Raw genomic sequence first — 18,107 nt, forward strand, 5'->3', positions numbered from 1 at the left:
CACTTTAGTTTCACTCCTTAAAGAACATAAACCATCTCCTCATGTCTGACATTAAACAGGTACTTACCACTGCACACTGACTGTGAAACAAGTGTTTATAATTATTAATTATATTATTATTCTTCATTAACAGTTGAACATAATCGAAGTAAAGACAGTTTTCGTTCAACGTTTTGAATGACAAATGGCGCCACCTTGCGTCTCAAGCACAAACTGCAGCCTCCCTTAAAGAAGGTTTACGTCACTAAAGACGCAACATTTGAGGCGGAAGTTCTGAAGCACGTGATGATTCTTCCAGAGCGAGTCAGGAAAGTAAAACGATCTTTGATTCTATTGTCAATAGAGACAGATTCAAGTTTGCTTTAATGATTTATTTCAGTTCATACGTTTAAAAAACAAGTTCATCCTTCCATCGACGGATCCAACAAAAGAGGAGACGTTTGAGTGACAGCTGCAAACATGATTCCTATAAATCACTGTATTTAAATATTCATATGAGTGGTCGAGGCACGAGGAGGACCAGAGACGCTTGACCTCTGCTCTCTGAGGGCGACAGGAGTGACAGGTGTCCGTCATCAGGCTTCACTGAGGACCTGTCAGTCAAGAGGATCTTCAGGAACGAGTCGAGAACATGTTCAAGAAACCATCACAATATTGAACTTTTCTAATGTTCGACTCGGATTTATTTAAACGTTTATAAACATTTATTGTCTTAATTCAATATTTCTTACTTTTGAAACTTTGTTTTTGTTTAATAATTCAATAAAACAAATCTACTACTTACACAAGTTTGATATTTTAATTACAATTTTTCAAACATATTTTTTCTTCTCAGTTCTATTATTTAATTCCTTTTTAATTCAATATAAAAATACAAAAGTGTCACCAGAAAACACTAAAGATGACGTAAAGAGAATCAAGTATATATTTTATTTATATATATATAAATAACATTTAAAAGACTGCAAATTGAATTTTTATTCAATTTTATTTATTGCAATTTGTCATTATTTGAATTAAAATACTAAACCTTATGTGTTAAAAGACAATTCATTTTGAAAATAAAAGAATATTTATATTAAATAAACACAAAATCAATCTTTCAAAACACAATTAAATAAATAATTTAATGCTTTAAAAATAAACTTTTATATAAAAGTTTTAATATTAGACATTCAATATCAAGAGTGATTTACTTCCATAGTTATTCATCTTGTTACAAATAATTATTTATTATCAAACTCCTTTTGTAAATATTAATATTATAAAATATTACATTTTTAAATATCGTTTTGTTATCATTATTCAATAAAGAAAATATATTTCAATGATCTTTCAAAATCGATCATGACGTCGATCTACGAACCTTGCGAGCGAACTCCGGGAGAACGAAGGAGGCTTTATGGATTTCCGAGTTGTAATATCTGAGCCCCAGAAGTTCTCGCTCCTCTTTGGTTAATTCCTTCACGGGTTCTTTGAAATGTGTTTCCTGTGGAAGCAGAAGATGGAGATGAATCACCTGTGGAGCGACAGGTGACGACCAACACTCGCCTGGTTTTTACTGCACAGCATGAAGCCGATCTGGCCGCTGGGGTACGTGGGGATGGTGGTGTAGGCGTAGTCCACCACCGGGAAGAGCGTCTTGCAGAAGGTCTGCATCTCCTTGATCAGCTCCAGGTGCAGCCACTGACACTCACCTGTCGGGTGAGAGCTGGAGGTGAGTGACACGTGGGTGACGGCGTGAGTGACATCATGAGTGACAGCAGAGGTGACATGTGAGTAACAGCGTGAGTGAGGCACGAGTGTGGCGTGAGTGAGGCGTGAGTGAGGCGTGAGTGACGGCGTGAGTGACGCTTGAGTGACAGCAGAGGTGAGTGAGGCGTGAGTGACAGCGTGAGTGAGGCGTGAGTGACGCTTGAGTGACAGCAGAGGTGAGTGAGGCATGAGTGAGGCGTGAGTGAGGCGTGAGTGAGGCGTGAGTGAGGCGTGAGTGACGCTTGAGTGACAGCAGAGGTGAGTGAGGCGTGAGTGACAGCGTGAGTGAGGCGTGAGTGACGCTTGAGTGACAGCAGAGGTGAGTGAGGCATGAGTGAGGCGTGAGTGAGGCGTGAGTGAGGCGTGAGTGAGGCGTGAGTGACGCTTGAGTGACAGCAGAGGTGAGTGAGGCGTGAGTGACAGCGTGAGTGAGGCGTGAGTGACGCTTGAGTGACAGCAGAGGTGAGTGAGGCATGAGTGAGGCGTGAGTGAGGTGTGAGTGAGGCGTGAGTGAGGCGTGAGTGAGGCGTGAGTGAGGCGTGAGTGAGGCGTGAGTGAGGCGTGAGTGACAGCAGAGGTGAGTGAGGCGTGAGTGAGGCGTGAGTGAGGCGTGAGTGAGGCGTGAGTGACAGCGTGAGTGACAGCAGAGGTGAGTGAGGCGTGAGTGAGGCGTGAGTGAGGCGTGAGTGAGGCGTGAGTGAGGCGTGAGTGAGGCGTGAGTGAGTGACAGCAGAGGCGGGAGTGACAGCAGAGGAGTGAGTGACAGCAGAGGAGTGAGTGACAGCAGAGGAGTGAGTGACAGCAGAGGAGTGAGTGACAGCAGAGGAGTGAGTGACAGCAGAGGAGTGAGTGACAGCAGAGGAGTGAGTGACAGCAGAGGAGTGAGTGACAGCTGAGGAGTGAGTAACAGCTGAGGCGTGAGTGACAGCTGAGGCGTGAGTGACAGCTGAGGAGTGAGTGACAGCTAAGGAGTGAGTGACAGCTGAGGAGTGAGTGACAGCTGAGACGTGAGTGACAGCAGAGGAGTGAGTGACAGCTGAGGCGTGAGTGACAGCTGAGGAGTGAGTGACAGCTAAGGAGTGAGTGACAGCTGAGGAGTGAGTGACAGCTGAGGAGTGAGTGACAGCAGAGGAGTGAGTGACAGCTGAGGAGTGAGTGACAGCGGTGCGACGGTACCTTGAGAGCACAGGATGCCGTCCTGCTTGAGCGCCGTCTTCATCAGCTGGTAGTACGACTCCTTGAACAGACTCTCAGCAGGACCTGCCACACACACACACACACACACACACACACACACACACACACGCACGCACACACACACACACGTTGACAAAGGCTCGCTGGTGAACCTGCGGCGCGGCTTCTGACCGACGGGGTCCGACGAGTCGGTGATGATGACGTCGAAGGCGTCCTGGTTCTGCTTCATGAACTCGAACCCGTCGCCCACATGCAGGGTCAGCTTGGGGTCGAAGAATCCCTTCGCCATCGCCGGGAGGAACTTCTTGGAGACGTTGATGACGTCCTGAGGCGAGAGAAACATCTTGAAGTCTCAGTTCGTAGCATCAGATCATGTCGAGGCAAACGTCGAGTTCTTGATCGGAACTTAAATCTCGTGACGGATCAATATTTTACTCAATATTTCACTTTTGTTGAGCTGATCGAGAAACTCTTTATTCTGACGAACGTCAAAACATTTATTTTCTTTAAATCTTGTTCTCCTTGAAGTATGTTTTCACACTTCCTGTCACGTGACTTCAAACAATAATAAACTTTGGTACGTTTTCAACACTTGAATAATAACATTTCTTTCAATCTGATTTATTTTCACTTCAAACATCACTTCTACTTCACACACGCTCTACCCTCTACAGGTCATGTCTCGAGGAAACCTTCAGAGGTTGAAGACACGTTCGTAGAACCAGGGTTATCACTGTAACCTTACTGTAACCTCAAAACTTAACTTGTAATAAAACAATAATTAATTGTAATAAAACAATAATTAATTGTAATAACACAATAATTAATTGTAATAACACAATATAAAACTGAGACTTTGATCTCTTGTGTCAGATTCTATTGATTGGTATTTTATTGAAACGTCACGTTCATTTGAGAGTAACTGTCATCATCCATCACGACGTGTGAAGTTCATCTGATGAAGAACCAGCTGCTGCCTGACGACGTCAATAATCGATGATTCATGATCAATATTTTACAGTTTCTATTGAATCTTTTTTTTTGATTGACAGTCGAGAATCATTGTTTTTGATTGACAGACGAGAATCATTGTTTTTGATTGACAGACGACCAATCGTCCTCCACCTGATCCTCACCTCGTCGATCTCACACATGACCACAGACTCCACCAGAGGATGTTTCACAACTTCTCTCAACACACCTCCGTCGCCACCGCCGATGATCAACACCTGTGGACACAGTTTAGGACAGTGATGGCTACACAAAGGTGTGTGTGTGTGTGTGTGTGTGTGTGTGTGTGTGTGTGCCTTCTTAGGACAGTGATGGCTACACAAAGGTGCGTGTGTGTGTGTGTGTGTGTGTGTGTGTGTGTGTGTGTACCTTCTTAGGACAGTGATGGCTACACAAAGGTGTGTGTGTGTGTGTGTACCTTCTTAGGACAGTGATGGCTACACAAAGGTGTGTGTGTGTGTGTGTGTGTGTGTGTGTACCTTCTTAGGACAGTGATGGCTACACAAAGGTGTGTGTGTGTGTGTGTGTGTGTGTGTGTGTGTACCTTCTTAGGACAGTGATGGCTACACAAAGGTGTGTGTGTGTGTGTGTGTGTGTGTACCTTCTTAGGACAGTGATGGCTACACAAAGGTGTGTGTGTGTGTGTGTGTGTGTGTGTACCTTCTTAGGACAGTGATGGCTACACAAAGGTGTGTGTGTGTGTTTGTGTGTACCTTCTTAGGACATTGACGGCTACACAAAGGTGTGTGTGTGTGTGTGTGTACCTTCTTAGGACAGTGATGGCTACACAAAGGTGTGTGTGTGTGTACCTTCTTAGGACAGTGATGGCTACACAAAGGTGTGTGTGTGTGTGTGTGTGTACCTTCTTAGGACAGTGATGGCTACACAAAGGTGTGTGTGTGTTTGTGTGTACCTTCTTAGGACAGTGATGGCTACACAAAGGTGTGTGTGTGTGTGTGTGTGTGTGTGTGTGTGTGTGTGTGTGTGTACCTTCTTAGGACAGTGATGGCTACACAGAGGTGTGTGTGTGTGTGTGTACCTTCTTAGGACAGTGATGGCTACACAGAGGTGTGTGTGTGTGTGTGTGTGTGTACCTTCTTAGGACAGTGATGGCTACACAGAGGTGTGTGTGTGTGTGTACCTTCTTAGGACAGTGATGGCTACACAGAGGTGTGTGTGTGTGTGTACCTTCTTAGGACAGTGATGGCTACACAGAGGTGTGTGTTTGTGTGTACCTTCTTAGGACAGTGATGGCTACACAAAGGTGTGTGTGTGTGTGTGTGTGTGTGTACCTTCTTAGGACAGTGATGGCTACACAGAGGTGTGTGTGTGTGTGTGTACCTTCTTAGGACAGTGATGGCTACACAGAGGTGTGTGTGTGTGTGTGTGTGTGTGTGTGTGTGTGTACCTTCTTAGGACAGTGATGGCTACACAGAGGTGTGTGTGTGTGTGTGTGTGTGTGTGTGTGCGTGTACCTTCTTAGGACAGTGATGGCTACACAGAGGTGTGTGTGTGTGTATGTGTGTGTACCTTCTTAGGACAGTGATGGCTACACAGAGGTGTGTGTGTGTGTGTACCTTCTTAGGACAGTGATGGCTACACAGAGGTGTGTGTGTGTGTGTACCTTCTTAGGACAGTGATGGCTACACAGAGGTGTGTGTGTGTGTGTGTGTGTGTACCTTCTTAGGACAGTGATGGCTACACAGAGGTGTGTGTGTGTGTGTACCTTCTTAGGACAGTGATGGCTACACAGAGGTGTGTGTGTGTGTGTGTACCTTCTTAGGACAGTGATGGCTACACAGAGGTGTGTGTGTGTGTGTGTACCTTCTTAGGACAGTGATGGCTACACAAAGGTGTGTGTGTGTGTGTGTGTGTACCTTCTTAGGACAGTGATGGCTACACAGAGGTGTGTGTGTGTGTGTGTGTGTGTACCTTCTTAGGACAGTGATGGCTACACAGAGGTGTGTGTGTGTGTGTGTGTTTGTGTGTACCTTCTTAGGACAGTGATGGCTACACAAAGGTGTGTGTGTGTGTGTTTGTGTGTACCTTCTTAGGACAGTGATGGCTACACAAAGGTGTGTGTGTGTGTTTGTGTGTACCTTCTTAGGACAGTGATGGCTACACAAAGGTGTGTGTGTGTGTGTGTGTGTGTATGTGTGTGTACCTTCTTAGGACAGTGATGGCTACACAAAGGTGTGTGTGTGTGTTTGTGTGTACCTTCTTAGGACAGTGATGGCTACACAAAGGTGTGTGTGTGTGTGTTTGTGTGTACCTTCTTAGGACAGTGATGGCTACACAAAGGTGTGTGTGTGTGTTTGTGTGTACCTTCTTAGGACAGTGATGGCTACACAAAGGTGTGTATGTGTTTGTGTGTACCTTCTTAGGACAGTGATGGCTACACAGAGGTGTGTGTGTGTGTATGTGTGTACCTTCTTAGGACAGTGATGGCTACACAGAGGTGTGTGTGTGTGTGTGTACCTTCTTAGGACAGTGAAAGCTACACAAAGGTGTGTGTGTGTGTGTGTGTACCTTCTTAGGACAGTGATGGCTACACAGAGGTGTGTGTGTGTGTGTGTGTACCTTCTTAGGACAGTGATGGCTACACAGAGGTGTGTGTGTGTGTGTGTGTACCTTCTTAGGACAGTGATGGCTACACAGAGGTGTGTGTGTGTGTACCTTCTTAGGACAGTGATGGCTACACAGAGGTGTGTGTGTGTGTGTGTGTGTGTGTACCTTCTTAGGACAGTGATGGCTACACAGAGGTGTGTGTGTGTGTGTGTGTGTGTGTACCTTCTTAGGACAGTGATGGCTACACAGAGGTGTGTGTGTGTGTGTGTGTACCTTCTTAGGACAGTGATGGCTACACAGAGGTGTGTGTGTGTGTGTGTGTACCTTCTTAGGACAGTGATGGCTACACAGAGGTGTGTGTGTGTGTGTGTGTACCTTCTTAGGACAGTGATGGCTACACAGAGGTGTGTGTGTGTGTGTGTGTGTACCTTCTTAGGACAGTGATGGCTACACAGCGGTGTGTGTGTGTGTGTGTGTGTACCTTCTTAGGACAGTGATGGCTACACAGAGGTGTGTGTGTGTGTGTGTTTGTGTGTACCTTCTTAGGACAGTGATGGCTACACAGAGGTGTGTGTGTGTGTGTACCTTCTTAGGACAGTGATGGCTACACAGAGGTGTGTGTGTGTGTACCTTCTTAGGACAGTGATGGCTGCACAGAGGTGTGTGTGTGTGTGTGTGTACCTTCTTAGGACAGTGATGGCTACACAGAGGTGTGTGTGTGTGTGTACCTTCTTAGGACAGTGATGGCTACACAGAGGTGTGTGTGTGTGTACCTTCTTAGGACAGTGATGGCTGCACAGAGGTGTGTGTGTGTGTTTGTGTGTACCTTCTTAGGACAGTGATGGCTGCACAGAGGTGTGTGTGTGTGTGTGTGTGTGTACCTTCTTAGGACAGTGATGGCTACACAAAGGTGTGTGTGTGTGTTTGTGTGTACCTTCTTAGGACAGTGATGGCTGCACAGAGGTGTGTGTGTGTGTGTACCTTCTTAGGACAGTGATGGCTACACAGAGGTGTGTGTGTGTGTGTGTGTGTACCTTCTTAGGACAGTGATGGCTACACAGAGGTGTGTGTGTGTGTGTACCTTCTTAGGACAGTGATGGCTACACAGAGGTGTGTGTGTGTGTGTGTACCTTCTTAGGACAGTGATGGCTACACAGAGGTGTGTGTGTGTGTGTGTACCTTCTTAGGACAGTGATGGCTACACAGAGGTGTGTGTGTGTGTGTGTGTACCTTCTTAGGACAGTGATGGCTACACAAAGGCAGGTTAGCGATCATCTCCTGATAAGCGAACTCGTCTCTCTCTGTGCACTGGATCACTCCGTCCAGAACCAACACGTTCCCGTAAGTTTTACTGGAAAACAACAACATCTTAAAACAACTCACGTCAGACTTGTGTCGTGAAATAATAATAATAATATAACAATAATAAGCAGAAGTGACAACAGTTTAAAGAGTTTCTAACAACAGTGATAATAAAAACATATTTACTTTACAACATTAATAACATTCAATAACAGAAGTTCTGTTGCTTCAGCGCAGGATGACTGACATCAAGTTACGAACCTCTTGATAGAAAAGTTGACATGTTTGAGAAGATAATCTTTATTTATCAACATAATAAAAGAAACTCCATCAGTGACACTAGCGTTAGCATGCTAGCCACGTTAGCTCCTCACCTCTTGAAAACCAGAACGTCCTGAAACTTGGACTTCTTGTGGTGAAGAACCTGCTCGACCTGCAGACTGATGGCTTGTCCCGGCCACAGCGTGCAGGTCTCCGTGAACCATCCGTCCTTGATGTTGTCCATCTTGACTTCACGTCTTCCTCAGCGTGACGAGCGTCACTCACACATGCTGCTCTCAGGGGCGGCACGTCACTCGACCGCCGGCCAATCACAAGGCAGGGTTTCATCGCCTACCGAGTAGTTTGTTTGACGCGACACTTAAGCTCCGCCCACCGGGCAGCTCTGGAGCCCAAGCCGGTAGGACACTGCGCATGCGCAACAGGCGTGTTTGTGTTGAGAGATTAATGAAAACAAATATGGAATTAAATAAATTCCTGGGAATATTTGAGGCAAAGAAAATGTGTTATTTTTACTCTTCGTTAGTGAAACAGCGAGAAAATCTGAATATATGGAGAAATTGATCAATCCTTTTATTAGTTGAGAAGACATGTTTTAACTTAAATTAACTCAAATCAACTGATCAGGTGTAAGTTACCTGATAGAGCAGGAAACACACAACGTGTCACTGACATGAGCTTCTCACACCAGGTTTAAAACTTATTACATGAACACAATAGTGATCAAAGTGATCTCCACGTAAACTCCACCGTAATCTTTTTGGATAAATGAAAAAAATAAATCACGACCAGAAGCAACCAGTACAAATGTTTACTGCGAGTTGCATATTTACACGTGTAAAATCGACAACATGATGAAAACATTCTGGGTTTTGACACACTTTAAAAAATAAAAATAATATCTTCACTTTCACTCGAAGGACAAAAAAGTGACGTCGTTTCATCTTTTATCTTTTGGGCCAGTTGTGCCGAAACCCTCTGCAGAGAACAAAACATGATCATTGTAAGAGACTGAAGACATTTCAACTAAATATAATCAACGTACCTTTCAGATTTCCCAGGGAGGTACGACATGCTTCGATTCCCTGATGCTTGACCCGTCCTCTGACCTCTGGAACCTCTGGAACCTCTGGATCCTCTCTGACCACACAAACAAACCAGTGAAACCATGACCTCTAGCGGCACGTTTGGAGTTTGCAGCCGTTATAATACTGACAAGTCATGACTAAACCATGAAAACAGAAGCATCGAGTCAAATACCTTATTCTTAAATCCATGGCTTTGTCGATAAGGATCAAAGTGTGTGTCGTCGCTTGATTTGTTACCTTAGAAAGCAAAATAAAGTTTGTAGATATTATCAAAAAGTTGTTTTCAACGAGGCCGAGCGAACTCACCGGCGAAGACTTTCAGGTCAGACTGAGTGTAGTCGAACGGCTTGAACTCCTCCTGTGAGGTCGTCTCAGGTTCCTCCGAGGTCTTCTTCGGCTTCTTGATTGGTTTGGGGGTGGACTCTCCGGCCTCGCTGGGGATCCGTTCCCTCTTCTTCTCTTTGTCTCTGGACTCCTGCAGATATGGACGGGTCAGAGGGTCACTGGACTTCCCTGCTGTACGCGAGTCCGAACCCTTAATAAAGAATCCACCATCGATCTCAGCAGGAAGATAAAGAGCCTGTGGTTTTAGACTCTTTGACACAACAACAAGTGTAGCATCAAGAGTTCATGTTTCAACCTCACACTGGAGTCCTTCACTGCCAGACATGAAACTATGACCTCCACGTTCACTCAACTAGACACTCTGAGCATCACAAACAAACGCTCGAAGCGAGATTACAAACCACTGCCTGCTGGCGGACGGTCGGGACGTTCTGCAGCGACTCCTGGTACGTCTTCTTTGCCTTCTTCCTCTCCTCTGTGAAGAACAGTCAGTCAAGGAAGGGAATAATATCGTCTCTGCATCGATCGTTCAAGTTCAAATCATGACCTGCAGCTTTCTTTGCCTGAAGTTTTGCTTCTTCCTTTGCCTTCTGCTTGGACTCCAGCTCCTGCTGCTGCTGCTCCATCGTCTGCAGCTTCCACCTCTTGCTGATCTGGAGCGAGAAGATTGAAAAGATTGTTCGGTATAGACGCATAAAAAAGAGTCGTTTCACTCACCTCAAATATTTTAGAAGTAGGGTCAAACTTTGCATTCTTGCTGATGTGCACGTCTTTGGGTGGAAGATACTGATGAGAGAAGAACATTTGAATCATTAAAGTTGCGACGAGTTGATGGTGAGATCTTGACGAACCATTCTGAACGGGTTCTCAAAAGACTCGTTGATGCGTCGGGCTTTTGTTTGTGTCACAGAGAAAGAGTCTTCGTCGTCTTGCACTTCTGGCTCCTGCGAAAACAAAAGTCAAACATTGACACAAGTTCAAAACACGAATCAAATCCAAACAACTTCACCTCGAACACGGAGATCTTTGCTGCGGCGACGAGACAACTCCAAACAGTCGCCTCAGGTTTGTGCTCGTCGTCAGCGAAGAGCGTGGCTTGTTTGACGGGCATTTCTGGACACAAACGTGTGTGTTGTTCAATAAAGTTATGAGGCTGAGAGCGGCGAGTGCGTTTTACCGTCAGCCGAGAAGGAGAGGTTTTCCGTGGAGACTCTGGATGTATCGTGAGGGCCGAACAGAAACGTCTCGGGCTGGAAAAGAACACCTGGACTTAGACCATCATAAAGAACTAATCCTCATCCATCTATCAATCAATCATCTGATATAGAGCTGAACCATTTCCTATATTATTTTTTTTAATCGATAATGGTTTTGTAAATCATATGCACTTTTATACAATACAACACTTCCCCGTAGGTCAGGCCTGCATATTATGGACAATAAGATTTATTGATTCATTCATACATTTATTAAATAAAATATCTTTTAACTTTTGAAGTGTAAAAATTAAAACCTTAGTTAACACATCCCTGCACACGTTGAAGGGACAGAAAAGCCAATAATTATAAATATCAAACAAAGTGCAAACATCTATAAATTGGCTACAGAAACTTAAATAATGTCAACCTATGTTTTCACTTATTAATAAACACAAAAGAGAAAAAGAAAATCACTGTGAAAAGGCTGTTTATCCCAGTTTGCCTTTCTTTCTGTAGCGTGAGCTTCTAACTTTTTTTCATTCCATTAAATCTCGACGTCGATTTGAATTTGACAGAAACATTGATTTGATGGAGGAGCACAAACCCTTTTGATCGGCGTCAGTCCCTTTGTCTTCTGAACAACAACTTCCGCCTGCGCGAGGAGGGAGAAGAAAAAACATTGAAAAACATTTTTAAAGTTTAATTTGCAGCAGAAGGTCGAAGTTGAATCAGTTTCACGTCAATTTAACTCCAGATAGTTTTCACTGCTTTCAAATCAAACAAGAGCTCTTACATGGTTGCAACTTGATATGAATATTTCATGACTTGTAATGTGGACGAAGCGCCAGAAGCAGCGAACAAATGAGTTTCATTAAAGTGGAATCATTGGCAACAGCTGGTTTGTGTCGGCCTCACCTTGAGCAGAGGGATCTCTCTGGCCTCCTTCACCAGCAAATGAAGCTCGTTGACCTGCTGCCGCACCAGCGGGGGGACGGGGTTGCAGCAGGCGATGATGCCCTGAGGCTCTCTGGGTGGTTCAGGGAACAGCGAGATCATGAATAAAACAAACTCGCGGCTCCGTGGAGGAGATCCGGTGAACTCACTTTGGCAGCTCCTCGGATACTTTGCTCATCATGTGAGTGGGCAGCACATATCTGCACACACCAGAACACAAGCGGTCGAGAAGTGAAACTACGGCAGAAAGGAAAAGTCTCCCGGAGCAGCTGACATGTTCCATACCCGGTGCTTTCATCTTCCTGCCGGGCCAGTTTGTCCCTCCAGGCGAACAGAAGTCTGAAGGCAGCGAGCTGCTGCGTGTTGAAGGTTCTCTTCTGTTTCCTCAGCAGCTCCAAGTGAGACTCCTCGGTGAATATTGGCTTCACGTATTTCTGTGGAGATACATTTGAAAAGTAGCAACAAAGACCACGAATGATTCAATCATTATTTATAACAAGATGACTGACATTGTATAATGTGGACAAAAGTGCAGTTATGTGGACATTATAGAAATAAACTTCAGTTTAATGCATATTTTTAATGTTTATTCTTTTTCTATTCAACTATAAGAAACTGAAGAATTTTAAGGAAACCTGTGGACCAGAGGAGAGAAATCCTTCCAGACTGTTGCTCCTAAGCTTTGGAACGATCTTCTCTCTCTTTGCGCTTGATGGATCTACTGACTCCTTTAAGAAACATCTTAAGACGTTTCTATTTGTTCAGGCTTTTCCTTGAATTTCTCGAACTCCTGTGTTGTTCTCAGTTTTATCTTGATCTTTAAAGTATGTACTTTTTTGAGTATTGTTTTGATTGTTTAAGCGCTTTGTGACCCTGGTCTCGAAAAGCGCTATATAAATAAATATTACTTACTTACTAACTTACTATAATATGCTTTATTTCAATATATAATTTTTTTTAAACTCACAAATGGAACAAATAAGAGTCGTTAAAGAACTTTAACAAGTCAAAGTTAGAAGTTCAAGTTGTAAAGATCACATTTTCTTTACATTCCTCTACTGAGAACCTTGATCTACGGACAATTGACTTTATAATGAATCAAATCTCTCAGAGTCTATGAATGCTTAACAACTCAAAACTCTGCTTTACCTTCAGCGCAATGTCTCTGCTTTTGTTCCACACACTCTGCAGCAGAGCCGGCTGTCCGTGGTTGAAGTCCAGCAGCTGCGCTCGCATGCAGTCGTAGATGTACAGCAGGTAGTGCGTGTCTGAGCGGGCGTACTGCACCATCTCCTCCGGCAGAGGTCTGCAGGGTCAAAGGTCACGTTAGCCACACATTTGTAATCGTCCTCATCCTTCAGCCTCGTACCGGACCCTCCAGTCGGCCAGCTGATAGCGCTTGTCCGTGTCTGTGCTGCAGTAATTCTTCATCAGGTGGTCCAGCGAGTGACGAGCCAGGTTCAGCGCTCGGCTGGCCTGGTGGGTGTCGAACATGTTGACCACGTACAAACCCAGGTCTCTCTGGAGCCACTCCACGTCGGAGTCGGCTCCGTGAAACACCTGTCGTGGGCAAGAGGGAGAGCGATGAGTACGCAAGGAGCGCAGGAGATGAGAAACACTGATAATTGAAGTTTTCAGACGGTTCACCATCTTCCAGCAGCTCAAACCCACACGGCACCATTATTCACCGGCACCCTGCTGTGAGTTCGACACCAGAAGCTTCCCACATATCCAACACACCCACCGAGCTAATGACACGTTTGAAATCAAAACTGAAAAACTGGCAGTTTAAGCAAAAGAAAAAACTAAAAAGTTATTATTCCCACATCTGAACTTCAACGTGACTCGTTTCTTAATTTTTGAGGATATATTCTCACATGGGTGGAAGCGAACTCTTGATAAAGGATTTCTTGCTCACTTTAACGATGCTCGAGTCGGTGAAAGACTCGTTCAGGATGTACATCTCGCTGCGGAGCTCCAGCGTGTCGATGATGAAGTCTTCTTCTCTGGTGGAGATCTGCATCAAACAGGTGATTCCCAGGAAGCTCCTGTAGGAATGATGCTGTGGAGGGAGAAACACAGGTTAGAGATTCAATATTCAGACAAAGATGTTTTTTTGAGATTCACCTCCAGATCCACAGCAAACTCCGGCAACTTGCAGAGCTTCTCGTTGAGAGACACCAGGTCCTCCAGCGTGTCGATCAAGCTGCAGCTGGTCTCATCCACGGACTTGTACATCTGAAGATGAGCCAGGAGAAGTTCAGTGGAAGTCACGGCATGTGTGCGAAGTCTTTTCCCACCTGAGGCTCTTGTTTGCACAAAAGGTTTTCGGGAGTCGTCAGGTGATCCAGTTCGTACTGGTACGGATGTGCGAACCTGCCGACATCAAAGGAAAGATTAAACAAAAGATTGATGTATAGCTGAAATTTTAACAGTGGTTTTCTTATCAAACTCTTAAATAGTGGTCGGAGGAGAGAAAACATCTTTCAAGTCAGTTTCCTGCTGCTGCACCGACGCATCATGAGTTTCTGATGCATTTCCCCCAAAATAACAAACATAAAACAGTGATTTGCAAAGTTTTCCGTTTACACACAAATGTTTGTCCATCACGCGGTGCGGCCCGGGGGTCAACATGTGGCCCTCAAGTTCATTTACAAATGTTTCCGACAAATACATTCTTAATAATCATTTATTCCATCATTCATTCCTAGTTTAATTCAAATTTACAAATTAATTAATTTATGAAATAAAATAACAATCTTAGCTGATTTTCATGAACTAAATTGCTAAGTTATATTTAAGCTAATAATGTATTAATTTGACGTTAGGTTAGGTAGAACTTTATTGATCCGTCAGGATGTGTTATTCTGGAAATTGTATTAATGTATGCATGTATGTATTCTAATGTATTCCTTGTTATTCGAGTCTATTGTAAAGTATATGACAATAGCCCAGTACTGTTCTACAGAGTTTTCTTTGTTATTTCAAGTGAAAAAAACCACATTAGCATTTTACTAGGTTAGAATAATTGCATTATTGCATAATTAAACCGGTTATAAAGTTTTATTGTTAAAAACTAGCAACATTTCCGCATGAAGTCATTGGTTGGGAGGTGTTACCCAGACGTACATGTCTTCCACGGGCTCCTGCGTTCGCTGCTGGTGGATGAAGTCAGCCAGTGCCACAGGGACGCCTTGATCCTCTGGTTTCTCTCTGCGACTTTGTTTGCTGGCAAAATCTACCGAGAGAAGGATGAAGATTAAACACGTTTATTTAATCAGAAGAGAAAGCATCAGAGCGGAGCGCGACTCTTACACGAGGGAAGAGGTTTCCCTGCGTTTGGCTTCACGAAGATCTTGGGAATAAACGGGGTGTTGCTGTTGTCAACTTTCTCCTTGAATCTCAGCTGAGGCCTCTGAATGTTCTTCGCGTGGAGAAGCTTGAACGTCTCAGAACGGCTCCCGGGACTTGAGCCCTGATCAAGAGAAACAAGAAAATACTTACACGCATCAGGGATTACAAACCTTCAGTGGCTTGACGCCAATGTTGGCAGAGGCAACTTGAACACAACCCAAGTCAGAGACGAGCAGGTGAGCCGGAAAAACCAACCTTGCGGTTCCAGCTGGAAACAACGATGGTGGGAGGCTGGAAGCCTGCAGGCATGACAGGCTGCTGGCTCCGGTTGATGCCATCAGCTTCATCGAGGAGGATCCCCTGGAGACGTGAGAGCAGAGGTGAAGATGAAGTTCTACCTAACCTAAGATCTTCAGCGTCGGGTCTGCAAACATCCACACGTACCACTTTCTCAAGGATGACGTCGTTGGAGTCGACCACCAGGTCGAATCTCTCTTCCAGGCCGGAAATCTTGTTGCGGTCTCTCATGTGGGATCTGCAGTTGTGATGCACCATGATCTGACTCATGCTGAGGACAAGAGGAGACACTCTTGAGAAATTCGGCTTTAAAATATTCACCAATGGTTCAAATTAATAAGAAAACGAAACAGCAGCTCAAACTGAAAGTTGCCCGAATAGACCATAAACTTATTTTTTTGCATTTTACACAACAATTAAACTTTGATAAGATACAAGTTAATACATTCAGTACAATATAGTTAATAATCACTCTTTTAGGCAGAAGTTTGGATTCAAATTCAAAGAAACTCCCAGAACATCTGGTTGAAACATAACTTAATGAAACACTTTAACAACACTTTAAAAACATTACACTTGTGTTATTAGGAGCTCCAGCAAACTTTCACAACAGTTACATCTTTGCATTGACTGCCTTAAAACTTTGAATTGAGAGGTAGTTGTACTGGTAACAATCTTTCAAATCCACCCACCAGTTCAGGAGTTTATCTCCCTGGCTCTCACAGAACTCACGGAATCCCGGAAAGCTTCGATAAAAATCGAACTCATCTCCAGGCTGAGGCAGACCAGCTGAGGCTTTGGTGGCCGACAACACCGCAGAGAATCCATGCTGCAGAGATCAAGAAGTTAGTATCAAAACAAGAATGTTTTTTACAGATGGTTGTACTCTGGTGGCTACACACCAATGGTTACACACTAATGGCTACACACCAATGGTTACATTCTCAAACTCCTGTGTTGTTCTCAGTATTATCTTGATCTTTAAAGTATGTACTTTTTTGAGTATTGTTTTGATTGTCTAAGCGCTTTGTGACCCTGGTCTCGAAAAACGCTATATAAATAAATATTACTTACTTACTTACACTAATGGTTACACACTAATGGTGACTGTATGCATGATTTAGAAAAGAATCACTATGTTAACCTGTATTTTCTATATATTAATGCGTGTAACAATTAGAACATAAATACATATTAAAAAGGTAAAACACACCAAAACATGATGCAATATTAACTTCACATCACATCTCTAATGCAATAACCAAAACACTTTCAGAACTAAGAAAGTTAAGTAAATTCAACGCTCTATATAAATCTGTTTAGTGATTAAATGATCATCATTCATTGAGAACTTAAGATAGTACATTTAAACATCATTTGTTATCGTTGTTTATTTAAAAATAAAAAGATGAGCGATTCTACAATCAGATCTGCTACTTAGCTTAGCATATGACAAACGAGCTAATGCAACACATGAACTATAAACGAAGCTCATGTTGTTTAACAATAAAACAATGTTGATAATATTGTTGTTGGCGTTTTATGAACATATTTGAGCTACAAACTCATCCACGTTGACGAAATGACTGAATAAACTGAACAAGAATCTGACTTACTTTAACAAAACTGTCGACGTCCTTAAAACCAGGACATAGTTCTATGTTTTCCTCCTGGTTCTTGTCAACAATATTCTGTGCAGGAAGAGATTTTGAGGAGTTTTGATCTTTCTTAGAATCCATCTCTTCAGTGTGTACACATGTGAGCGTCCTCTCTTCTTCGGATGCCTTTCCTGTCGCTCGCCGAGAAATAGCAGCAACAGCGACACCAATCGACGTGGATGTGAAGGTGCAGCACAATGTCGTGATAAATAATATTCAGAATAAACATAAATAGTTAAAACTCGTGATACATGAGACATCATGATATATAGGAATGTTTTGTTTATTCTTATTAAAAAAACTATATTAGTTATTTTAAATATTGTCAGTTTTAATCTTCTCTAAATTCACGTAGGAATTATTTGTTCGTCTGATTAAAATAAAGAATAATGTCAAATTATTGATCTACTGTATCTTCATCGCATAATTTCTTTAAAACGATAAAACTAAAAGAGAAACAAAGTTTAAACCAACAGAATCAATTTCATAATATAATATAATATAATATAATATAATATAATATAATATAATATAATACAAAATAATATAATGTAATGTAATATCATATAACACAAAATAATATAATATAATATAATATAATGTGATATAATAATTAATAAATAGTTGACTATGGACTTTAGTGAAATCTGCATTATAAGACATAAATAAATGTGTATGTATGATAAATAGACATAAATGTATGGTTTATATCAAATTAAAAATGATAAAAAATAAATAAATGTTTAAATAACATTGAATAGTGTTGGTTTCAAGCTAACATCATTTGTTTTAAATAATAATATTTGTGGGAAATAATAGAAAGTATTGTTCAGTTCCTCATTCTCACCACTGCGCGGCAGTATTTGCAAACATGCTGACGTGTGTTGGTCACATGACGTGATGAATGTACGAGAGAAACCAGAGAAGAAGTGATCAAACATGTTGTTTCTTAAAGCTGTGATTCATGGTTGAAGCGTCATCAGACGCTGTTGAAGAAAAGCTCTTCCTCCTCGTATCGATCTCAGGTCTCTCTTCCTCTGATTATCTTAAAAGCATCAGCAACACTCGCGATCAATACTTCACAGTATCTGTCGTTTCTC

At 42.9% G+C, this 18,107-nt stretch overlaps 1 protein-coding gene across 3 annotated transcripts; it reads right to left on the minus strand.

Moving 5' to 3' along the window:
- Nucleotides 1-356: 356 nt before the first annotated feature.
- On the minus strand, nt 357-17,121 carry srm (spermidine synthase). 3 transcript variants are annotated; one of them, XM_087781823.1, is made up of 31 exons: nt 16,966-17,121; nt 16,042-16,178; nt 15,497-15,620; nt 15,308-15,412; nt 15,014-15,173; nt 14,828-14,936; nt 13,999-14,074; nt 13,826-13,936; nt 13,617-13,760; nt 13,068-13,258; nt 12,848-13,004; nt 11,984-12,132; nt 11,848-11,898; nt 11,660-11,771; nt 11,349-11,396; nt 10,723-10,795; nt 10,555-10,658; nt 10,397-10,489; nt 10,263-10,331; nt 10,093-10,198; nt 9,947-10,020; nt 9,507-9,675; nt 9,373-9,437; nt 9,158-9,252; nt 7,762-7,882; nt 4,089-4,181; nt 3,124-3,277; nt 2,932-3,015; nt 1,552-1,697; nt 1,367-1,489; nt 357-593 (listed from the first exon to the last, which is right to left on the minus strand). In XM_087781823.1, the coding sequence occupies exons 1-31, from the start codon at nt 17,086-17,088 to the stop codon at nt 576-578; spliced, it is 3,384 nt and encodes a 1,127-aa protein (XP_087637949.1). In that variant the 5' UTR covers nt 17,089-17,121; the 3' UTR covers nt 357-575. The 3 variants fall into 3 exon arrangements, with proteins under 3 accessions (XP_087637949.1, XP_087637948.1, XP_087637947.1); XM_087781821.1 differs by lacking the exons at nt 357-593; nt 1,367-1,489; nt 1,552-1,697; ... (2 more) ...; nt 4,089-4,181; nt 7,762-7,882 and adding an exon at nt 8,910-9,090; XM_087781822.1 differs by lacking the exons at nt 9,158-9,252; nt 9,373-9,437; nt 9,507-9,675; ... (19 more) ...; nt 16,042-16,178; nt 16,966-17,121 and adding an exon at nt 8,208-8,400.
- Nucleotides 17,122-18,107: the final 986 nt, after the last annotated feature.

The sequence above is a fragment of the Callionymus lyra genome, chromosome 19, assembly GCF_982586985.1.
Source record: "Callionymus lyra chromosome 19, fCalLyr1.hap1.1, whole genome shotgun sequence".
NCBI classification, from domain to species: Eukaryota; Metazoa; Chordata; class Actinopteri; order Syngnathiformes; family Callionymidae; genus Callionymus; species Callionymus lyra.